The sequence below is a fragment of the Aplidium turbinatum genome, chromosome 4, assembly GCF_918807975.1.
Source record: "Aplidium turbinatum chromosome 4, kaAplTurb1.1, whole genome shotgun sequence".
Taxonomy (NCBI): domain Eukaryota; kingdom Metazoa; phylum Chordata; class Ascidiacea; order Aplousobranchia; family Polyclinidae; genus Aplidium; species Aplidium turbinatum.
In genome coordinates, this window is record NC_137475.1 from 27,639,414 (window position 1) to 27,665,451 (window position 26,038).

Here is a 26,038-nt window from a genome sequence, read left to right on the forward strand (position 1 = left end):
GTTTATCCACCGAGTTTATCGAATGTATTGTGTTATTGAGCAGACAAGCTATAGGTAGCCCATAGTACCAAATAGCCTGGTACGTTAAGACCTCTGGTGAAGACCATCTTGTTGAAGTCTATCAATAGGCTAGATTAATATATACCGTACCCCATAACAGGCTAAACAAAAAAGGTTAGATAATCGAGATTTTGTAAAAACTTGAAAAACGTTCTAAGTTAGTAAAACAATAAAAAAATTGTTTTCGTTCAAAAGCGGTTGTTTCATGGACTATGATTCTTTTTGACTGCTTCAACAGTTCAGCTATGATGTATTAGCTTAGGCCTACGGGAAAAATGTTCATAAGAAACATTGTCCATAATGGAATTTTAAGTTTGAAAGTCAAGTAAATGAAAAGTAACGTGCTATCGCTCCTCAGATCAAAAGTGCGCGGTCCGGCTACTTTAGTTTTGAGCTGAAGGAGGAAAGCTCCATTCGAGTACCTTGTGAAGTCAAAATGGCCTTTAAATAAACAATATTGACTTCACATCACATTTGCATCATATGAGAAACGAGATTTCCAAAACGTTAAAACCTATAGCTTGTTTGACCACGCCGGTGTTGGTATCAAAAACGATTCGTTTGTATTAACTTGAAATCGGAAAGTAGCGGAAGCACAATTGAAGCAAATCATTTGCTTTAATCGCGCTTCAATGTAGCGTCTATACGCTACCGCTACATTGGGAAAAAGTAGCGTCACGACAGCAGTCGTCACTCTTACAAAGATTTAACGCCGCTACAATTTCCAATTTCTGTAACTAGGTTCGTATAACAACGCTTTAAACACGTCTGCAATGCAAGTCGTCAGGATGCTTACTGCACTTCAACTTATAGAGTAGACCAACAATAGTATAAAGCTCACCGGTTCTGCTGCTAGACGTTCATGTTTGAAACATTGATAGACCTACCCAAACAAAATAACTGGTAGTAATGATTTCCATGGATGTGATAAAAAATGAGTAGTCGCTTTCAGATAGTGTTAGCTGAAGGGACACGGAACTGCGGTGATTAATCTACAAGCGAAAGCAGACTAGAGTACGTCGGTAAGATTACACGTTATTTGATCTTGAAACAATACCCAAGCGCACAATAGACGTCATTTAGGCCTACAGTCTATTCTATGCAACATGAGAACATCACATAACTGTTTCAACAGTAACAGATGTGTCTTTGACAACTTGCTTTTGTTATATAACTTTAATAAAAGCAATCTTTTACAATACATATAAAGGTTGATGTCACCGGGATGTAAACTCGTGATGTTCAATCCTGTGACCGCAACCTTGAATAAATTTGAGCCAAAACTTTCAGAGTCAAAACGATTGTGACATCTGCGTGCTCTCAATGAGTGTCGAACCGACATCCCTTCGAGCGTCGAGCAAACGTTCACCAATCGGCTACGTAAGTGACAGTCCGAAACATTGTCAGAGGATTAACGTGACACGTATTTCAAATGTGAAATAAGCGATCTACGAAGAAGATTATACACACCATCACAAACCAGATAAGTGAACCTGACCAGCGCAGTGGGTATGTGGAAGCAACGGACAGAAACATTTGTAATGAAGCTTGACGTTGTTCGCTGCCACAAATAACATCAGGTTGTTACAGACCTACACATGAAGCAAGCAGTGAACTAAGTTACTGTAACTTGCTGCAAATCGAGCAGTGCGAATCAGTCTGAGGCGGGTTTGATGTGTCAAGGTATAGCATAGCAATTTTACAACAGTTAACCAATGAGAGTAGTATTTAGCTAATGTACAACACGTGTATTCAACTGATAAACTGCTGTAAATGCTTCTACAAAACAAACGTTTGTCATCAGTCATCTGGCAACCCTGGTAACGTCTCAACCAACAAACAAGAAAAGAGCAATGGACCGTGACCGTTACTGACAAAAACGATAAAAAGATAAAATAAATAAAACAAATTAAAAACAATGCTTTCAGCGATTGCACAATCACTTCACTTAAAAATCTTGATGCGCTCCCACCAACCCATGGGCAACATTGATCGCTTTAGCACCCGTTAATGAAAATTCTTCAAAAACTTGAAGCTTGCCACTTGTGGAAAGGTACCAGCTGAATTCCATAACAGGTGATTGAACATGAGTAACTTTTGGACAATATGGAGCATACAAATTCAAGAAATAATATCATCAAACATCTTTAGTTAGGATGCTGGAAATCACTGCACTTTCAAGATTGTAATTAAATTGGTGATGATTGGTACGTTCAAGAGAACATTGCAAGAAAATGTGACAGTGTCAATAATTAACCCACTGGCGTCCACTTTAAAAAACAATATCCCAACAAACGATTTAAAGCCAACCAAAGGTACCATTGTTTAAATATATTTTACACAAATTTTGACTAACACTGCAGATTACGTATTTTGTTGCTCTGTGTGAAAAGGGGCTTGCTCCGATAAAAGCTGAACAATTGCACTGTTCGGACGGGCCATTGTTACGTCAACACCTTTCAACGAGTGGCCACCATAAAACGAAATCTAAAGGCCTCACAAAAAAAGTCCACATTACTTGCGAGTTCAACGCGTCATTTGTTCGGCAGCAATGACATCCACGAAAACAAGGAATGTCTTAAAATTGTACTTTAAATAGAATAATGCCATATCTTCAGACAGAAAGCGCCTCTTATGTTTAAAAATAACAATCTTGCATCGTCGTAGAAGATGGCAGTTGATCCGGTCCCATTTGGCAGGTTTCACTGAATAGAAAACTATTCTTAGTTTTGATATTGTAGTTACACTTTACGAGACTTGAGCCAAAGTTGAATAAACTTGTGCTTTATTCATAATTCCACATCCATAAACCGGTGGGAAGACATTTACCAAAGGCGTAGTGGCAACCGTCACCATAATCGTTCCATGTTCCCGGTTTCGAGAACAAGACTTCTGGTGGCATGACACTTGTGGTGTGCTGGTAGCTCGTGGTAGCAAGCGAATTGGCCAGTGCTCACAACCCCTGCACCTCCATTGCGTGATGCTTAACAAACGCTATAGCTGCGAGCTCTTTGCAAAACTCCTCCAGCACAATTGTTCCTTCCAGGAAGGTTTTGTGGTCATCCGGCTCATCTGACGAAATCATCCCTGGTCCATTGCTTAAATGAGGAGACAGACCTGAAAGTGGAATCAAGTATTAATACGACAAAAGAGAATGATATTGTTTGAACATTGTCACATTTTTATCGCGCACAACGACAAAGAAAGTGCAGCGTAGGCGGTGATCAATTCTGAATTCTGACTGATGTCCTTGCGTGAATATGAGAGTTATGTGATGCTTTGTTAAGAGAAGCAATTCAATGTAAAGAAACGCAGTTTTCAACACAATCGCTCATCTTTGCATGTACTCTTGTCACACCAATGACGACCTGATACCCTGACTGCACAAAAGTAGATAAATGTTAATGTTAAACCTATTTAAACTTTTGTTTAGCTGGCAAGGCCTGCAAGTACAAAAATACAGTACACAAACTACACATACTACGACGGCCACAATTAAGTATAAACGAGTATAAATGAGTGGCAACATTTGACAATGAAGTGGAAGGTAATTGTAGTAGTCACAATATCAAAAGACCAAGTCGATTACCAGAGAGGGCCACGGACAAGAAACCAATTCATTGAAATTTGTATAACTCTAGACAGGAGAATTATTTTCATATATACAGGGTGAACAGAAAGTACTTGGACCAACTTATAAAAGATTTATTTATAAATAAATTTCATCAGAAAGGTATCACAATGAGAGCTTACAATACTAGAAACAATGAGAGCTTACAATACTAGAAACAAATTTATTTATTTTTAATATAGCCGTCCTTCCTTTGGATAACTCTCTCAAATCTTTGTCGGAAGTTTTCGACCTAGGCACCAAGGCACGTAGCCATGGCGTACTTAACAGAGGCCAAACCAACGTGCGTGCTGGAGTCTAAACTGGAGGCGAACATTTTCATTGACATATTGCATTGCAAACACAGTATATTTAAACCTAAAACGATTATAATGAAAATTTTGCTTTCAAATTTCAAAATGTAAAATACATTTTCATCCATGGCATTTCATATGCTTGACATAGTCTATTCCAATGAATAGTTGTTCCCGTGTGTGTTACAATAATAAAAACAATTACAGTAGATGTGTAGGGTCAAGCGGGGTCAAATGGGACGCGGGGGCAAACGGGCCATTCTGTTACTCTGTTTACTTATCACATTTTTTTTCCTACTTATTCTTTTTTAAAATCGGAAGTTAATAGCTCATTTAAAAGCTGCTTTCCCATAGATTTGCATCATGTAAAACAAACACAGATCTACATTTAGAAAATATACTTCAGATGATGCAAAAAGTGGCCAAAAAATGTGAAAATATTAAAATTTGAAAATTTACCAAAAAAACTTTGGTATACCACAAAAACTAATTAAGCTGGAATGAAAATTTACTGAACAGCATACACCCCAGAATGCTGAATTAGTATGTTGAAAATATTAATAGTCCCACTTTTTTACTTTTTGTAATTTTTCTGTTTAAATAAAATGGGGTCAAATGGGCCACATTGACTTTTTGACAAGTTATAGCTCACTCGCATAACTTTTTTAATTCTATTTAATTTATATGGCATTTTTAGGTAAACAGGCCTATTATTATTATTAGACATACATAGCTGTTGGTTGCATGCTCTAGACATGCCTTTTCTCTTTGAGCAAAAAGAAAATAGAAAGCATAAAACTGAAAGTGGTAAAGGCTTTGAAAAGTCCAAGATTTGAGAATCCTTCTAAACGTGCCATTGTGGACTTGATGACTGTCAATAGGGAAGAACTGCAGGACTTCATCACAGCAAACAACACACGATTTAAAAAATTACTGAACTGCATTTTGACTTTTTGAGTCAAGACCCACCTCTTTAGGAACCCAATGACACCTACATTGCTACAACATCGACTCTACTTGGCATGAGAGTTGTGAATGACATCTGAATGTGGTGTGGCAAATACAAATTTGAGCGTGATGAGCCAATACAATTTTCTGCACACCAATGACAAAGAGCAAATACAGTTCCTCCTCATGACAGTCTAAAATTCCAGACAGCTGTATCCAGATAGGAATAAGTCTACACTGATGCAATAACTATAACTAATAACATTCTGGACATCTGTCAACACTGAACTAATTAATTTTGAGTAATTTTGTCATTATTTTCCTATCATGTAATCCTGTGTTGCTATTAGTGTATTCCGTGAAGCTTTCAAAGTAGGTAGCAACCTTAAAAATGTTTTCAGTTGCCCCAAAAATTTGACAGGATTATTTTTTCAGGTATTGACACGATGCGAGAGGGTGCCCGATTTGAATTTCAAACTTTTAACTTTTCCCCAATTTATGAATCACCCTATTGTATAGTATCCTATTTCAATTGTCAACTATAGACCGTGCTGTTTGACTTGGCCCCTTCTACTCTGTTTATGACTGCCGGTTTAAAATTAAACATTTGTAAAATGTTTCCTTATTCATATCGTTCAATTTTAGTTGCGAAAAAGAGCAGTGCAAATTATGTGTTCTACCTTTATCTGAAAAGGGCGTAGAAGGCCTTCATTGCTAAAATTGTTGAGCATCACTTGAACAAAATACATGCCACCCAACAGGTCTGTGATAAAATAGCAAAAATAAAGTTCTTTCCTTACCATTTAGACGTATAGAAGTTGTGGCCCATTTGACCCCACAGCTGATGGGGTCAAATGGGCCACACCTACCCCAGCTTAGCACATTTTTTTGTGTTTTTGCAAGTTTTTAATTTTTCTGAAAATTGTCTTATTTCATTGCTGAAAGGTGTAATGCTCTGTGGTAAATATTTTTTTTTTAATTTCATCATAGGTTTTATGTGGCATTCAAAAAACTGAAAAAGTGTCCCGTTTGACCCCGCATGACCCTAAGGTTTTAACTTTGAAGTTATTATTTTGTATAGAGCTGATTCACAAAAATACAATGTACCTACATGATCAAAACTACTACATGAAAGGACTGTGGCCAGTAGCGCAACCAGGATTTTAGTAAAGTGGGGGGGAGCTAAACCAAGCCCCCCTGGTTGCGCAACTAATGTGGTGCTACTTTAGTTCAGATAATAAACGAAAAAATTATCTGTTACAACTTTAAATAATATCAGTGCAAGGACTTCTCAGGAATGAAAACGGACATTTAAAGAAGTTCTATAACAGTCCTCACAGAAGTCTCAACAACAAAGAAAAACAAACAAAAAACAAGTTTTTAATGCATAAGTTTTAAAATCTTTTGTTTTACTTCCTTTTCTGATACAGGTGAAAATAGACAACAATAATTTTTAAACATAATATTGGCCAATGTAGCTGCATACTTTTTGTTCACAGATAACTGGTATTGATCTGATATAGAGTGAAAAACACGACATAACGAGGTTCTGCAACAGTGGTTAACAACTTCATGAAACATGATATAACCATAAAGTACCCATTGGCAAACTGTGTCACCTGGTATATGCATATATATATATGGTATATTTCTCTTCAAGATTTCGAGGTAAACGAAAAGTTGTTTTTTTGTTTGCCTCATCATAATTTCCATGGAAATTAGTCACACAACATTTTCTACCCATCTTAATTAAATATCAAATAACCTTTTAACATACTTTAAAATATACATGAAAATGAAGATGTAATGAAAACTATGCCTGCACTAACTATAGGCTACACTTTGCAATGGCACAAGTTTGACAAAATTAAGGTCACAAATGATGCTTTGAGACCGCATGAACTGACCAAATTCAACTTATCAAACTTTAAGCAGCACAATTTAAATGCACAGTTTTTATAAGAACAATCTAAACATGTTAACCTTTTTCTTTTTTTTTAAAAACTTTGTTGGTCTCAAAATTGGAGACTAAATTTTTATTAATGCATACAAACTTAAAAGCGTTTGTTAGACTATTCCTTCTTATACCACATTAGACTATTCCTATTTATACTACATGCACAGTATAGAACAATCGGGTATTTTAGACTGCAACAAAATTTTAAAACCAGGTTCGAAAATGAGAGTGTCTCTTAATTCCTTGGTGCCTTCATGTCACATTTTTGCTGTACTGTTCTACAGTGTAGCAAAGTATTAGCCTGCACAAGTCTAGCCAGACTAAGCAATTATTTTTCTAAAGTAGAATTTCAAAATGCTGCATAGGATTTCTAGGTTTGTCTGAGCCATGGCGACCTTGAAATACTGACCATGCAAGCAATTTTAGGCTCAAGAGCTGAAGGCTGACCATGCAATCATTCGTTTAATATACTACACCTCTACTAAAAATAAAAACAGCTACACCAATTTGGAAAAAAAAACAAAGCTAGCCTCAACAATTCCCATCATTCTCAAAGGTACCGTACAGTAAGTTACTTTTCACACAATTTCATAACACTTCTGGGTGTGCCCTCAAGTAGCCTAACATTATTTTACCAAAACCGACGCGGCTACCGGCATTCGCTAGCTAGCCTTCAGTCTCGGTACTCAATATTTGTTTGCATGGCCAGTATTTCAATAAATCAACATTTCATTTATCCAAATATCCTACCCTAAATAACATTTCAACAGCAAGCACCTCAAAAACTACCGCAAAACCATATTCAATTATTGAACACAATATCAGTGTTGCCAGAAGTTTAAAACAATTAACTTTTTAAAGGAAATGCCATGAAAAGGAGTGCAATTTTCAAAACAAAGCTGAGTAAAATTAAAAAAATTGTTCAATATATAAATTATAAAAACCGCAGATAAATCTGCTAAATGAAACGTTTAGTAAAGTTTCATCACATAGGAATTATATTAAAATTGAAAGAAAAAAAAAGTATTTTAAAAACTAAGACTTTTCTGCGTTTTTGAAAAGTAAAGATAGTTCTTGTAGATTTTTCCTGTTCAAAGAAGGGTATGTTAAAACAATTGTGCAAATTCAATAACAGAACAACGGGACAGTACCGATTAAAGCACACAGATATCTGTTGGGGTTTTCACACCTGGCAACTCTGCATCGTTTTAGTATGCTTGCGCAAATGGCGAATGAATATACAAGTAAAAATTGATTTTCTAGCAAACTTTTTCATATAAGATAAATATTTAAGGTGAAAAATGTTCACTTCAACTTTTTATACATATCTTTTCAATATGGTATGTCAAAGTCATGAAAACATGTTCGCCTCCAGTTTAGACTCCAGCACGCACGATGACATGGCCTCTGTTGAGTACGTCATGCACGTAGCTCATCCTGGGGTATTTGGCCCATTCCCGCAGGAGTTATTGCTTCAGAGCATCAACAGTTGGGCGAGCAACGGAACAGGCCTTTGCCTCCAATAACGACCACACACAAAAGTCCATCGGATTCAAATCAGGCGATGAGGGAGGCCACATTTCCTTGCTCCAGAATCCTGGAAGTTGACGTGAGCACCAGTCTTGAGTCTTTTTTGAAATGTGGGATGGTGGACCATCTTGTTGAAATGTAAAGGGCTGATCTTTGTAGTGTTTCTTCATTTCTTCAAGGGCTGGAACCAAACTATCGCTGATGTAGCAATTTGAATTGAATTGATTTTAACCCCATGTTCCACGAAAATCAGAGGAAACTTCAAGTTTTGGAGATGACAGCCCCACTATGAAAGACAGTTTTTCACGGCGGTAACAGAATCTTCAATATCTGCTGAAGACATTCCAGTTTACATGGTTCTCATTGAAGTGTTGCTCAAATTCATGTCTTTGGTCATTTGACGTATAGATCTGAGTTTCTCCTCACCTTTTCTCGGACGATGGAGATGAATGATGGCTTCTCTTTGGCTCATTTTAGACCTTACAATTAGACCTAATTTGTAGAGAGTTTAGCAAGATATTTAGCACGTTGAAAGGCATATAAGTGACATTCAATGTGCTTAATCATACAATGAAAAAAAGTCCAAGGACTTTCTGTTCACCCTGTACATGAAACTCAGTTGTTAATGTCACAATTAATAAAACTAAATATAAATTGGGTAAGTTTCACCTTTCTGATGAGCGGAAGTAGATGCATGATCTTCCTCCTGGAGTCCACCGGATGCTAATTTCCTCCTGGCGATTAAGAGGCGGCCCTTAAAGTTGGTAACGTGTGCCATTCGATGGGTCACCTGCTCCACTACCAACTGGAAATATACACCAAAGCATCGGTGACAACCCAGACATCAAATGGATCGTTTTTTTAGATTGCTTCAACGTCTGCAGACGTTGAATAAAGTAAAAAAACGACCGAAATGCTGTCTGGGTTTACAGTTTACACTTCGCCATTATTCTTTGACTTGTAGTCTATTGAAAGAAAAGAACAAACATGGTTGTTACCTTAACAACGGAATATACTCCTCTTGCTCTTGGTCGGAGGGGGGTCAGAGGATCGGTCAAGAGTTCATGCAGATAAGGGTGTGGAAGAAGACACAGACGAGATACGATGGAAGTGACAATGAGGTTCACACTATACGGTTGAGACAGTAACCGAGTGAGCTTGTTCAATATCATAGTCAGAAAGGGGCCTGAAAGTTACAACGTAAAAATGATGATGAAAAAAAAAAACAGTTCAACATCAGAACAACTACAACGAGTTTGTGCAAATCTTTTAACACTTTCAATCACAACACCTTTCCTGCATACCTTCATTATAATCGGATACAGGTTCGCAGCGGTCTGGGTTTGAGTAGTACTTGCTGGATTGCACAGGCCACTTGAAGGCCATGCAAGTTGTGCGCACTTCTTTGTACAAGCGATGCGCCTCTCGGAGGTAGCCATCGTATCTGACAAGCAAAACGTGAAACTAATGACCCACACGAACAGCGATAACGACAAAGCGGGGTTCGGGAAGCTACAATAGAACTTACCCAGAATCGTCGTCGGTGACTTGCGTAGATTTGGCCGAGTCTGGCAAGACGGATAAGAAACGATTCACTGCTTGCTGGATGTGCATTTTCGGGGAAGGGGCATCTCCGCCAGCGTCTTAGAATTAAAAGAACAATGAGTTAGATCAGAACACTTAAAATTAAAATGTGTTGCTGTTGTGATTGAAAAAAACTAAAAAATGTCAACAAAAACACCTGCCAGGTTGCTAATGGTGGTAACATTATCAAACACAAGAAAAACTCACCGAAATCCAATGAAGACTGTTCTTCCAGGGGAGGACGAGGAGACTGGGAATCGAGCCCAGGTTCTAAATCCCACTCCAACTCTTCCGATACGGTTTCCACTACGATGTTTCCTGTGTGAAAAACATACTTGAAGCAAGGTCAACCTCATCAGTATTACAAGTTGGTACCACCTCTGAACAGTTTCACTATGTGCTAGATGTTATTGTAATTGTTGTCGAATCGCATGATAGTACGGTTGTCACTGAGCCCAAGAAAGTGTAGTAGATTTTGCCAATTTTATTACATATAACAATAAAAGATAATTTCGTTTCATTTTCTACACTTTTCGATACTCGGGTGAATCTGTCCGTGTGTTTAATGTCTATTGTCTAGCCAATCGTTGAATGCAGCAACGCACCGGGATTCTTAGCGTGGTATCCTCTGTGTTGCAAGTACTGCAGCACCAATCGGTCCACCGCGGTGGAGTCTCTCTTCCCGATGACAGTTTCAAAAAGACGGAGAGTAACCACGGAAATATCGTCCGAGAAATGATCGCATCGCTCAAGCAGCCTAGGCAGTGCCTGGCCACTTTCCTGCAACAAACAAACGTTTTGAAATCCTGCCATCTTCCGCTACCTACGAATGATAGCGCGTTCTACAAAGTATTGGAAAGCGGTAAAAACAAACGCAAACATGCTGCATACATTTTATAGAAGCCAATGAGAATCTTACGTACCACATCGGAACTCTTTTCTGGTATCAAGAAGTTGATCATGGCATGAATAAGAGCTTTCGATCGCACCATGCTAAATATTTTCGCCAGTACAGCGGTTGTTGTCAACGCCGCTCTCTCGTCCGCTTGTAGTAATCGAACAAGTAGAGTTTTGTTGAGGAATTCGGCAGCAATTGATTCGGCAATGTGTTTACTGCAATCCTAAATTGATGTAAACATCACTGTAAAAAGCGAATGTATTCTTGTTAAGCTCACCCAGACAATAGCAGTAAAATCGAAGCAAGTCTTTGACGCCGTTTAAATAACTCTAGCCCAAATAGCAAGTTGCCGAATCGCTTTGAAAACATCTCAGTATTTTTAAAAGTGCATACCAATACAGTTGTCAGACTTACTTCGTAGGCTTCCATGACCAATTGGTCGCAATAGTCGAACCAAGACAAGAACGACACCAAAGCACGCTTTCCAGGGAAGTTTCTTGCGTCATTGTAAGCATAACTGTGAGTGTCAAGGCCCCACTTGGCAGTGACACTCTCTGCATCGGAGGGGTCAAGGGAGGCAGGAAGGGATGTGAAGAGGGAAGACAACCTGAAAGAGACGGACTGATCGTTGCAAGCAAAATATATAAATTAACGCAAAAACAACAGGTAAATTGAAAGCTTACAATCGTTTTGCTGCTATTGATATATTTACTGTGGTAAAAGATATTCTCTACCAAAAGGAAATTTTAACATGTCTTGCCTTGTGTTTAGCAAAGGACACAATGCTGTGTCTTGCACTGTCGCTCTGGCAGCAGCTTCATGACGCATTGACACAAGCAACAAGAGGCCTTCACAAGCCTTCACGGCCACTCTGCCATCTTCCGAACGAGACAAGTTCAACAAGGAGTGTACAAGATCGTATCTTTCGTGCTTTGTGTCACTGGCTGGAGCGGACGGGCCTGCACTGTCTTTCACTGCGGCAGGCTTTGAACTACTCGATGCTTCCTAAAAAATGCACTTTCATCATCATCATAATCCATCGTCGGTTTGTTCCCCACTAGTGGGGGTGGCCGAACATTTGCTGACGACATATTCAAACTAGGAATAATATAGCGAAAATGAAGTTGTCTAATGCGTGAAAGTGCAGTGGGGAATTGGCTCTTTGAGGAAGTTTACTACCCAATCATGAACGACACTGTGGTAGAGAATAATAAGTATATATAAGCTAATACATATACGACTTTTGATAGATTGCTAATAGAAAGATGATTGAGGGTCTAAAACCAGTACCACATACTCCACTCTCATTGGTGAATTTTGTCATCACCAAGATGGTAGAAGGAACCAAGAATACTACATTCCATAAAAACTTTTAAGAATCAACTACCGAGAGTTAAAATTCTTCAATGACCGCGATTTTGGCTGTTGTTAGGCCTTCTACATTTAGTTATAACAGCGTGATGCCTTCCCTTATGGCGTTAGAATATACCTGCTCTAGCAAAGGCACGTGCTCAGGGGAGGCGTCGCGCTTATTAGAGAGCTTTGTCTGTAACTTTCCCATATGCTCAATTTCCAAGCATGCGATCACCAACTTTTCGAAAATGTGCAGTTCTGACACTTTTACTCACATCAGGTATTTTTGTCGTATCATCAAGATTGTGCTTCAGAAAGAAATGAACAAGATGCGGCTCCCGTTTCAACCTTGAACAGACTGTGCACAGAAATGAGATTTCTTCCTGTTCGGTGGGGGCGGCTTGTACCTCTCCACACACCTTCACCAACCGAGCCACTGGTCTACACAGAAATTCATTTGTTTTGAATAGTGCAAAGATTTAGTGATGTAAAAAGTCCAAGTGATATTTTATCGGAGAATAAAAAATTCAAACAGGTCTGCAACACAGTTTAGTGGATACGGATTACGGAAGGTAGAGATGTGATAAGTGTTATCCCACAAAGACAGGTACTTTTATGTGGTCAACCAAAGCACTGCAAAGTCCTTCTCTATTAACTTATCTGACTTTATTCTCTAATCGTTGTTGTATTCAGAAAATGCAAATAGGTAAGCCATTCAATGGTAAATTACCCAAATTTTGGTCGAAAGGTGATTTTTTAACCACAGACAAATAAAACCTAACAATCAGACGGCATTTAACATAATAACATGGAAATATATTATACTAAAAATTACAAACGTTTTCGACCATACTCATGTTAGCCCTTTTCAAGTAACCAACTGACTGATGTTCTACATAAAGTGAAATTACAGATCTGATCTACATTTTACATCCCTGGAGTCTTCTAGAATTGTACGTAAATGCTTCACGGAATTTGATACTAAAATCCATGAGGCTTTGCTCATAAAATCTTGCAATCCTCGCCTCAATAAACAGCTGTTTGCCGCAGGCGTCTCCTATCTGCTAAATGTCTTCACGTAATTTTGCGTCATTGATTTGTGTTTTTTCCTAGACAATTGAGCGTCATGTGATTTTGCTTCTTCTCTGTCTTGCCGTTTCATTCTTATGCGTTTCTTTTATCAATACTGGAGTATGTAGATCAGATCTGTAATTTCAATTTATGAAGAGCATCAGACAGTTGGTTACTTGAAAAGGGCTAACATAAATATGGCAGAAAACGTTACTAATTTTTAGTTTATTTTCATGTTATTATGTTAAATGCCGTCTGGTCTGGCTGTTAGGTTTTATTTTTCTAATATGGTTAAAAAAGATAATACAAAATTTACTGAAAAAGCAAAGGAGACAATTAAATTTTTTATGGCCAATGAATCAAAACCGAATGGTCCTAAGCTTGTGTAAGAAAAGTTACGTAGAACTACAGTTTAAGGATACTTTAATGGAATAATTTGAGCTTTTCGTCATATTCAGGGTAAAGATTGGGATTAAGTGAACGGAAGGCAACAAAGTCAATTTTCATACCCACCGTCAGGCACAGGCTACCACATACACAGCCGCGTGCTCTTAAACAGTGTCAAACTGAAACCCTGAGCGTCGTACAAAGGTTCTCATCACGTTTCTCAACTTCACATATAATCCGGATGACATTGGATATAATTGTGTTGCAATTTTTCTGTTGTATTTCAAACAGTGTTGTGACTATGCAATGCATGTTGTGCAAGCTTTATGTTAACCACAATGCCAATGAAGCTGCAAGCAACCCGGTGGTTGAAGAAATACATTAAACCTTTGCAGGAACAAGGCAAAAAAGATGCGGTAGGCTACTTTAGTGCAGTGATTGATGTAACTAAAGCAACCAAATTAGTAATCTGTCACACAAAAAATACTGTAACTAATAACTGTTAATTTCAATTTTACAGGTTTTAATTACCTGTGTACATTAATATGTGGAAGAAGAGGCTGCTTAATTTTTCCCAAAAGATTTTTGAAAAAGATAAGGACTTGTTGTTTCATGCCAGGAGGACAATCAGCTCTTCCAAGAGTGTGCAAGGTCTCAAGTATCTTATGCTGATAATAAAAGAAAGCACAATGTATTAAAAGTAGAATAAAAAGTGAAGACCATGCCAGAAAAAATCTGATATGATAATCAATCATCTTCATAGCTTGAGATCACAAGTAGAAGGTTGCACGTGTAGCTTAAAGCTGCAAGTTTTCGCCTGACTCTCTTCAGGAGCTAATGTCACAATAAAATAAACCCAAATATGGTGAAGTATTTATAGTACAAGAAAACGAAATGTAAATTTGGATAATCAAAAGATTTTAAATTAACGAAGGAGCTTTAAGGCATATATATATAAACGAATTCCTTATGGCAGCAAGGGATTGAGAGTTTTTATAAAGATTCCTTCCAGTCTTGCAAGGTGAAACGAAGAACAGCTCCTGAAGAGAGTCATACAAAAACCTGCAGCTTCAAGCTATGCGCAACCTTCTACTCGCAATTTTCAAGTTTTGTACCACCGTCCACCAACCAACTCTTCATAGCTTGGGATATGAATAACAATCTAAATTATAATAATTGTAAATAGGAAAAGCAGAGCAATAACATTTGGACTTGGAAAGATAAAAATAATATCTCACTACAAGGACATTGTAGGGTGTGTGCACTGTGCAGTGGGTCTGCTACTATTCGGCGAGTCCGACTCGGCTAATCCGATTCGGCGAGTTTTTGAAATTTTATGTTTGAAAGGGAATTATCGGGTACCGTAGCCTAATTATAATTGCCGTTTTTACATCGTTAAACGTTGAAATCGTGCAGAAAGGAATAAAAATAAAATGTTTGAACTATTAAATTAAAATTCGTTATGTCAGTTCAGTTGAGTTGTTTTTATTTCTGACCATCATATGAAAAACAATACACGTCAACATAGCAAAGGTAGAAGCGACAAAACGCGAACGTTAAAACGTGCTTGAATTCGTCATGTCAGTTCAATTGTTTTTATTTTTAATCATGATATCAAAAACAATTCACGTCAACATAGCAAAGGTGTAGAAAAAGGCAGAAGCGACAAAACGTGAACGTGAACGTTAAAACGTGCTTGTGACCGAAGTAAGTTATTGAGTTGAAAGAAATTTGGCACGGTCGCAACACCTTCAGAAAAATTTAAGAAATGAAAGGAAAATAAAAAAACAAAATGTTATATGCAAAAAAAAATCATGTTTAATGTCTATAAGTTAGTACTTTTGAATAGTTAAAATGATTAGTTTGGATCAACAAATGTGTGGCCTACAGCTTGGATTGAAAGGAAATTATCGGGTACCGTAGCCTAGTTATCCCGACCAGCAGAAATTGCCGTTTTTACATCGGTTTAACGTCGCTAAACGTTGAAATCGTGTAGAAAAGAGAACTTTGATGACTAGGATACGTTGAAACTGGGAAACATTCACAGAAGCCCTTCGATTTGTTCCAAGAACCCATTTAGCCTAACAGTTCATTTGTACATTGATTTAACGTCTGAATACATTATCTTAAAAATGCAACGTATCGAAGGGCTTCTGTAAATGTTTCTCAGTTTACCGAGAGCTCCTTCTCGGCGGCCAAATCTGCGTGCTTGGAGGCCAAAATACAATAGCGATAGCACAAGTAAATAGCATTAAACTTGCAACAATGTTAAAATGATCACTTAGCGTTGTTGAAGTCTGGGCGACATCCTGCAATAGAATCGTTGTACCACGCATTAAATGCTTTATCGGGATTGTAATCCGGTATTGCGGGACCATCTAACGACCCTAAATTGTTTTAACTGCTCGCAGATCAGTAAATTGTTTCAACTGCATACTGCCTTTCATAAAACTTGACCATTTATACTGTTATGATGTCACCATTGAGGGTGTGAAGTCACTAACCCACAGCGTTCTCAACTATGAAGACACGTGTTTTACCCACGGATGTCAACTAACCTAGTTCACCTTTTTAACAACGATTCAATGTCCGACAACATTGAATCGATATAAAAACGACAATATTGCCAGCCGATGTAAATTAGCACTTCGGATTAACACTTCGTTAAAATAAACATCGGGAATTGCAAACAAGACTTACAGTCCTGGTGATCGCAGCTGGATATATTCAATACAACAGTAGTGACTATGATGCGCTGACCTAATTCTGCGTCACTCTTTGATACTACATATTTTCGACATTTAATCCACAATCATTCTATTGCGAAATTAAATAATTGGCTAGAAGAAACCGGCGGCCAAACTTGGCCGACGGAGAAGGTAGCACAGGCGGTTATTCAAGCACTACTTAGCGGCGATGGCCGCCGGCTGCTTTAAGGCTTGCAACGTATCTTAGTCATCAAAGTTCTCTTTTCTACACGATTTCAACGTTTAGCGACGTTAAAACGATAGGCCACACATTTGGCTAGCCTTTTTATTCTGTTACTACAATGTAAAAATGAACTGTTAGGCTAACTGGGTTCTTGCAACTTCTTGGAACAAATTTTTGCTGGTAGGGATAATTAGGCTACGGTACCCGATAATTTCCTTTCAACTCAAGCTGTAGGCCACACATTTGGTGATCCAAACTAATCATTTTAACTATTCAAAGTACCGGTACTAACTTATAGATATAAACATGATTTTTTTTTGTAACATTTTCTTTTTTTTATTTTCCCTTCACATCTTAAATTTTTCTGAAGGTGTTGCGACCGTGCCAAATTTCTTTCAACTCAATAACTTACTTCGGTTACAAGCACGTTTTAACGTTCGCGTTTTGTCGCTTTTACCTTAAAAACAACTGAACGGACATGACGAATTCAAGCACGTTTCAGCGTTCGCGTTTTGTCGTTTCTACCTTTGCTATGTTGACGAATGACGTGTATTGTTTTTGATATGATGGTCACAAAAACAACTGAACTGACATGACGAATTTTAATTTAATAGTTCAAACATTTTATTTTTATTCCTTTCTGCACGTTCAGCGACGTTAACACGATGTGAAAACAGTTAGGCTACGGTACCCGATAATTCCCTTTCAAAAATAAAATTTCAAAAACTCGCCGAATAGGGAACTCGCCGAATCGGACTAGCCGAATCGGATTAGCCGAATTGGACTCGCCGAAACGGGCCATTCCGGTGTGCAGTATCAATATCCATATTATGGATATTTTTTTATAATTTTCATTTCTATGGATTCCATAGAAATGAAAATTACCATATGTAATGAGCCTAACAACCTCATTGATTTTGTCTATTAATGGTTTTAAAAGTGCATCAAAATGTTTCGAAACTATGAAAAATGAGGCAAGAGTGCTTTTTTATGTTGCGAAGAGCATGTTTCACTTTGCAAAAAAAAAATACAAAAATGACCTTTACAGTTTATAGCCTTGAAGTAAATTTAGCTGTGGCATGCTCATCAGACATAAGTACCAAGCGTCATCATATATACATGACACCTGCAATTCAGCATGCCAGCATAGACTTTAAACAAATATGGATTGAACCCATCAACACTTGCATTCAAACAACACTTAATGTGACGACCTAAAAAGTAATAAATGGAGATAAAAACATTGATGACAAGTCAGAAAAAATAACTCCTGCAAAAAATTTTTGAATTTGAAATTGATTTAGAGGTGGCCCTCCCCCCCTAAAGTTTTGCTCCCTCCTCCAAAATACCAAATCTGCATATCTCAAAAACTGCTTGAGCTAGAGATACGGTTTTTGTGTCAAAAGATGCAGAAAGCATGATTTCCTATATGCTTTGTGAACAGTGATTGCGTCTATCTTGAGTAGAAAAGCAGTTATTTAGAAAAAACCTGTTTTCGGTATTCTAGCACAAAACAGTGCTAAACAAGTATTGTGGCCCAAGCTATTCAATAAACAAAGTTCATAAACTAACCGGTAAAACTGGTAAAGCAATAAACGAAATAAGTATTCCTAAACTTTTATGCATTCATGCATAGCTAAAATGCCCGTTTTGTATCATATTCCTTGGAGAAACTCCTGAGCGTGGAATCCGCTTTCAAGCTTCAGGTGCTATGCATCGCACTTGTTGGATGGCAAAGGCGATTTATGCAAAAAGCTTGGTGTGCATTTATGGTATCTGTCCGAAGAAATGGTTGGACTAGCCTTGTTTGACTCTCGATTGTCTGTGGAAAGTAAAAAGCTAATGGTGGCAACCATGTTAGATGAAACAGGAGAACGTCCACCAAGGAGACCAAGCATCAAAGTAGATGCGTTTCTTAGCAATAAGGGTCTAGAACAGTATTGCACCTCTAATTCAAAATGGCTTCTTCAGCTGTTGGGTGAAGATGAAGCAATAATTATACTTTCAAAGGATCCTGCTCATTGGACTGAAGATGGTGCATTTATTCAAGCTTTACACATGGCAAAGGGACTTTCAGTAGTCAATGACAGAGCAGAGAGAGGAGTTGCTCTAAGTCTAATCCAGGATTTTAACAAAATCTTAACTGAAGATGAGTACCAACTTCAGTTTCTTTTGCAAGTTGTTACTGAACACAGAAAACTGTTTCCAAATTCCAACAAGAACAATATTGTCTATTCTTCTTCGTTTAAACCTTCTTTGTTACTCCAGGGGTCAAGGGCTCTGTCTTTTACCACTCTTGGGCAGTGGCGATGCGGTTTAGATGCTTGAGCAGGTGTCGAGCAGCAATCCTTTGATTCGTCCATTAATTCGTCATCCAGTTCAAGCAGACCACGCACACCATTTGGCGCAGTTACAGATGGTGTGGTCTGTGGTTTGTTCCTCTTTGCCACACTCACAGATTGCGGATGGAGCCATCCCCAATTTGTGCATGTTGGTGCGAAATAGTCTGACTCCAGTAGGCTAGCCCAGTACGCAGGCGGTTGAGCCGCACCCAGGCCTTCCTTGGCAAATTATGCATTCCGGTTGGATGGGGGCTGGTGTCGGAGATACAACTTTAGAGTCTTGAGGAGTTCTTCTTCCACTCTGAGCTCCATTTGTTGTTCTCCCAGGTAGCCGCGCTGATGGATTGGTCTTCAGCGGTTTTCATCAGAAGTTGTGCGTCACATACAAATGGGTGTCTCGATTTCAGTTGCCGAGGATGCTCGATTGCTCGCTCACAGACTCGTAGAGATTTGAGTGGAGCAAGTGGTTGGGGTTTGTAGTGCGGCGAGAAAGAGACAGGATGGCTTCTTCGCGACGAAACTCAGCTGGTTGGTTGCCTGCAAGGACAGGGAAATTGTCCAATGGTGTAGGTAGCAGACATCCTGTCACGATGCGCAAGGCAATATGTGAAATATTGTCGATAATATCGCTTCTTCCAGTATGATACTGACCAGAATTACATTTTGATATGAATATCGTTACCAGTGTTCCCTCTAAGGTGCAAAAATTAAGACAAAAAAACGAAATTTTGTAGACGGTTTCGTGGTCACAAAAAAGGTTGTAAAATCAAGATTTGGTCAAAGGCGTTTTTTCTAAATAACTGCTTTTCTACTCAAGATAGATGCATTCAATGTTCAGAAAGCAGATAGAAAACCATGTTTTCTGCATCTTTTAACACAAAAACTGTATCTCTAGCTCAATTGGTTTTCGAGATACGCAGATTTGGTATTTCGAGGGAGGGCACAGAACTTTAGGGGGGGAGGGCCACCTCTAAATCAACTTCAAATTAAAAAAAAATTTGCAAGAGTTATTTTTTCTGACAACCTCACCATTTGAAAGGGTGTCCCAAGCAAAATTCAAAAACTCAATTTTAAGAGCCACCCTAATATATACATATAAAAACTTGGTGTTTAAACCAGAGATGTGGAATCGGGGGAAAAATGTACGACTCCTACTTCTCGGTTTATAACTGGTCAACTCCGACTTAGTGTAACTAGATTTCTGAGGGTTGCCAGATTTTTTCAAATTTTTTATTTAAAAAACATCTAATTTCAAATAAGTTGTGATTGAAATGGCGGCTTTAAAAAAATCTGAAAAGAACAAATATATACTTGAAGATTTACAGGATAATACAGAAAACCAGAAACATGTTGAAAATATATTGCAAACAAAATTTTATTGTTCATTGTTTTGTGTCGAGCAAGAGTCGACCTTTTTTTAACAACTCTGACTCAGGATACACCAAAATCCCTCTGACAGTACAACCCTGGTTTAAACTACGGTTGTTGAAAAATCAAGATTTTTTACAAAACTCGACCAAGCAAAGAATTTGTTTGTGGTATTATTTTCATCAAACACTACAGGAAAGTTATTCCTGGGATACACAATTACACATTTACCCAATAAATCGAACATAGCAGTGGGTTGCTGAATCACTTTTTTAGGCTTGTTAAGAGCAGCGAGCAAACTTAATTTTGGCAAGGGCAAATGGAGTAAGATGGTATGGACATTGGACATGTGATGGGGAGGAAGGAAGTTTTCTTAGAAAGGCACTAGATCTAAAGGTGGATGGGAAGAGGAAACGAGATCGTCCAAGAAGAACGTGGAAACAACAAGTGAAGGATAAATTTAAAACAAGTCGGACTGAAGGAGGAACATGCAAGGGACAGGGTGAAATGGAGAAAAGGGATTAAAACAATTGCTGCGCGGAAACAATCGGCCACCCCCACTAGTGGGGAACAAACCGACGATGGATTATGATGATGGTTCATGGACAGACAGCACGATTATACCGAATCAAAATGTTGAAATTTATCTACTTTTTAATCCACCAACCTAAGCCTTCATGGCAATACTACTTAGACAAATTCAAGCAAAGCACCTGTAGAAGATACTCCATGCAAGGTCCTGTGTCACCAGGCTCTCGCTCGTTTTCCTCCTGTACAAGAATATTTAACATCTCTTTTAGGTGAGAGGGAATGTTGCTGTCTGTGACCTGTGAAAGGAAGTTAAAATCACAAAACACTATTGAATGACATCAACATAATCATGCATGAAAACTAATGTGTGAAATGACCAAAATTAAGATGTTTTAAAAACAATAAAATGTAATATACTGTATATATCATATTATATTAACGATAGTAAACAAGTGCTTTAGTGTACGTTGGACATAGCATGTGTAATTTGTGTATAATATAAAATTCAAAACCACATAAAAATGCAAGTTTTTATATAGCATTGAATCAATCGCAGATGTGTTACGTTGTTTCACAAAGTAAACAGTATTGATGCAGCCATATGGAGGCGCAGCCAAGTACAATATTTATATTATTCTGAATCTAGTCCATTGCTGAGTGCCAGCAGAAACAAGGTTCAGTACCACTTTTAAACAGTAAAATCTGTCAACTTGACACCTTAAAAAGAATGAAAAAAAACCATCACGTTTCGCTACACAATTACACATTGATAAGCAATCTTGCGAATTTTCACTCAAACAAACCAATATTTGTTGCTCATAAACAAGTAATCAATGCAAGACTAAACCAGTTTGGGATGAGATTTTAAAGCAATCATAAAAAATTCAGTGTAATTAACAAACCGTTGCTCAAATTTCATACTTCAGCACTGATTATATCTTACAGCACTGAATATTTCATTTTGCAAAATGACATGTCTGCAGCATCGTATCTGGATGTAGTCAATCATTGCTTAGTTTCAAACTAATGATCTCCTGCTACTGAACACACAGCTGCTTTGATAAAACAATTCAAAAAAAAATCGCTTCTTAACAGCTTATTGCTAAAGCAAAAAACTGAAACTGAAATTGAACAAAATTGTCTGCTTTTGAACTCCAATATAAGAAATCAGTCATACACTTTCTATTTAAGGTACTGTGGCTTACAGTTTCATAATCCTTCACAATTTTTTAGAGCTTCTGATTATTATGGTAATAAAAGTTAATTCCTATGTAAACTTTTGTGATATTTTTTATTTGGAAATTGACTATGCTTATAGTTCAACATCCCTTGTGCAGAATATGAAATATATATAGTTCAGCCTTATTTCTTGGCAGCCGGCTGGTAGTTAAAAATGAACTGACAGGAACAGCAGCAAAACTATGCATTTTACCAAGCAAGAACAAGTGTTGAAAAAGACAGATGCGTCTAAAATATTGGAACCACCGTCACTCCATTAATGGCAGGACTTATGTGACATGACACCTTACATTAACAAATGAAGTATTGTTCCATTTTTTTTTATCTACAACTACCATTTGTGCCAAGTATCAATCAAATCGAAGATGGTAATGTTTCACTCATTGGTTAGATTGACATGAAATGATCGTATGATAAACAGTAAAAACAACATGAGAAAAAAGATCCCAAGGAACTTACTGGAGTTTTGTCATCAGTATTTTCAATGTAGAAATTGGTGATACATTTCCAGTGATACACAAAATCTTCATGTAATGGAGCATCAGGTGCCAAAGCGTCAACAGCTTGTTGAAGGATAGTGGTAAACTTATTAAACATCTCTACAACTATACAATGGTTAAGTCTTTAAACGGTCATGCAGTCTGATGTCGAAGTTCTGCAACAAATGTTTTAAACACACAACAGTAAATTATATCACAAATCAGAGAAATTATATATACCCTGGCCATAAGGCAATGTGTGTAAAAGTTCATTAAATAAATATTGCAGCATAAGCGAAGAGGCGCTACGGTACATTTCTTTCAGTCGCACTCCTTCTACTTTCCATTTTAAAGTGAAAAAATGACTTGTTTTTGGAGATTTTTCATAGAAATAAGAAACAATTCATAAAAAAATCAAAGCAGAAATCAGACAAGTCTTTAGGCGCAGACAGTTAGGTGCCGGTCAAATAGGCCAGCACACTGTGGCGTCAGGATATATAGGTGCGAAGCACAGTGGCGCCTGTTTATTTAAGTGCTATTCTTAGCAAAGTTTACAGATTGTATCAGCTTGGCAGGTGGGGCAATGCTTTTCACACAAAATGTTATATTAAACAAGAAAAATATGTTGTTTTGTTAATACGTGTGCATTCACTTGTTGTTAGTCATGGCTTGAAAACAATATTATACAACAAGAACATATCTTTTGCAACGAGATTCAGAGTATTGAAGTGTTACATTTATCCAATTTTTAAATATAATTTAGAAACCTGGACAATTACCAAATCAATTAAACTAATAAAAGAATAAATGGGTTTGAAATGTGGGCATTCCAAAAAATGCAAAGGATTTCCTGGACTGACAGAAAAAGCAACCAAACTGTTTTAAATCAAGTCAAACAAACAAAGAATCTACTAAAAAATATCAAAGAAAATCAGCTTCAACATTTAGGACAGGTGTTGCAAAAAGGAAAGTTAGAACATTTCTCTCTCACAGGCAAGTCTTTGAGCTTTTCTAGTGCCAATCTTTAATGTCACTTTATGTATTAAATACAACACCCCTATTCCTCCAGAGCTGTGACAAAAAGATTTTTTTCTCCGTTGGAAAAGACATGCTGAAGCCCAAGCTGACAAAACTCAACAACTGGCTGAAATGTTTTGAAATGCTTGTGTTTTTGAAAGATATGTGACACTAATTTTCACCTAGAACAGGGGTGTGCAACGTGTGGCCCGCGGGCCAAATGTGGCCCACGGGCCAAATGTGGCCCACGAAGAAAAATTATGTGGCCCGCGAAGATGTGCCAAGTTTGAATTGCGTGCGGCCCGCGAAACATGTTCATACGGTAATTTAGTTTAGTCTGGTACGTTTGAACAATTCATTGTGGAGTGGAATATTGTAGATTTCGCACCTTCTGTTAACCATTTTAGAAGTCTCCCACCGGCCACCGCCAATCCATTGTATTTAATTTTCTATTCTGATGTCTCTGGATTTATTAATATTCAATTGAACACTGAGAATATGTCCTTATAATGTTAAAGCAATCCCCCCTTGGCAACTCATGACAAAGAGGAATTGACCAAAACATGTGGATTGAAGTGTGTGAACAGTAAAGCAAAGGTAAAGTAGTTTCATCATATATGTTTGATTGAGTCCTGTTTTTGTCATGAGTTACCAAGGGGGGGGGGGGGGGTGGGGAGACTTGTATACCTGCTCCATTTTTGCTCTCAACAAGTTAGTTTGGTGGCTGTAAAACGTTACAATACTTCTTTAAAAAAAAATCAAGTTTACTTTTAGTCAGTGTTTTTAGCAGGCAATTTTAGTTTGAAATAAAACGCTTCGGGTAGCATCGAACTCATACCGTACCCTTGGAGATACCAGCCCGAGAAACATTGTACACGCCGCTGATTCAGTTGAATAAAACTATTGAATTTGGAACTTATACAAGCACTTTTTTCTTCTCTTCTCGTCTTTTGCTTTGAAAGAAAAAAATACGTCATGACCGGTCAAATAGTGTTTCAGTTTAAAAGACCGGAGCCGGTCAAATACCCACTGCCTAAATTAAAAACCTTCAAGATCCAGCGACGTTGGACTACTTTCGAAGTGTGCACTTGAACTATGCATTTCAAAGACTGCTCTCCATACAATGCCACATAGTGGAATGAATAATTTACACGCAGCACTTCAACAAGTATAGAAACTTCACTTTGTCTATCTCATTGACTGAGCCTGTATCAGTGGTTCAAATTTCAAAGCCTCTATAAGTATGCGAAACTACCAGGATTAAGCTCTAAAAGAAGCTTTCTCAGTCTGAGGATAAGATTCCCACATTCAATCCATCCATTCTGTTATTTGTAGGCTAGGTACAGTAGGCCTACGTACCGGTATTAGCCCAGAGTCTGAAACAGCTCAGCCACACATTAGCCCAAACTGTACTAGCTACAGTGATGAACTAAAGGAAGTACCTGGGGTAGGTACCTTAATATAACTGTGAGTAGGAGCAACAGTAAACAAATGTTGTCTGAAAAAGTAGTCATTTTACCTCGGTTTGTTTGAAGTAAACTTGACCCAAAAAATACACAATTTATTCACTACACAAAAGCCTACTCTCGTTAGTGCCAAAGGTTTAGTACGATTAGAAAGGTATCTTCGCATTCCCAAAGCTCAGCCACTGAGTACGGAATCTTTATGGTTACACTTAGGCCTACTGTACAGCAATATTATTTAACAAATTCCATCTTTAAATCTCGCCTAAAACATCGCAACCCACCAAGCAAAAAATTAAAGGCAATAAAAATTTAAACAGAGCCAGATTTTAATTGAAAATCTGGTAGGCGGTAGCCCAACTTTGGTGGAACTAAATGTGGTGCCACCACAGTGACCACATTCATTCGGTGGAGACCAGTTGAGACATGAAACGAAACTCCAACAGTCGACCGTCTTTGCTCTTAGTCTTTGGTAGCCACTTTAACAAGTCGAAATTCTGCCACTGAAATTGACTAGAATGCAGCCGCCAACCAATCAGAACATGTTATAAGAGGCTGCCGTCCAATTGTGAACCTTCTAGCACTCATCCAGAGCGTTAATGCTTGTTTTGAACTTTATTTGGTAATTAAAGAAGAAAAAGAGCAATAGCAGTAGTGGGAATCGAACCCGCGTCAACGAAATGACTACTTTTTAGCCTTAACCCTAACCCTTAAGCCTACCAGCTGACAAAAAATCCATCACTTAATTTGCTTTCTATCATCTTCTTTTCGCCATTTTTTACGTCACTTAAACCGTAGCTTATGATTGGTTGGCGGTTTCATTCTAATCAATTTCAGTGGCAGAATTTCGACTTGTTAAAGTGGCTACCTTAGTCTTTTGTCAGTTTTGTGTTGTACCAAAGTTGCCAGATATTTTTTCCAATATCCACTATCCAGATCAATTGCTGCTAAAAAGT

The 26,038-nt window shown here is 37.8% G+C and overlaps 1 protein-coding gene across 1 annotated transcript; it reads right to left on the bottom strand.

The window, feature by feature from the left end:
- Positions 1-613: 613 nt before the first annotated feature.
- On the bottom strand, positions 614-22,720 carry LOC145768430 (FHF complex subunit HOOK interacting protein 2A-like). Its single transcript, XM_082579921.1, has 14 exons — positions 22,583-22,720; positions 21,067-21,180; positions 14,244-14,380; positions 12,530-12,695; positions 11,662-11,906; positions 11,316-11,508; positions 10,927-11,124; positions 10,609-10,783; positions 10,211-10,321; positions 9,948-10,062; positions 9,724-9,863; positions 9,418-9,605; positions 9,089-9,224; positions 614-3,177 (listed from the first exon to the last, which is right to left on the bottom strand). Exons 1-14 carry the CDS (start codon positions 22,718-22,720, stop codon positions 3,014-3,016), a joined length of 2,220 nt encoding a protein of 739 aa, XP_082436047.1. The 3' UTR covers positions 614-3,013.
- Positions 22,721-26,038: the final 3,318 nt, after the last annotated feature.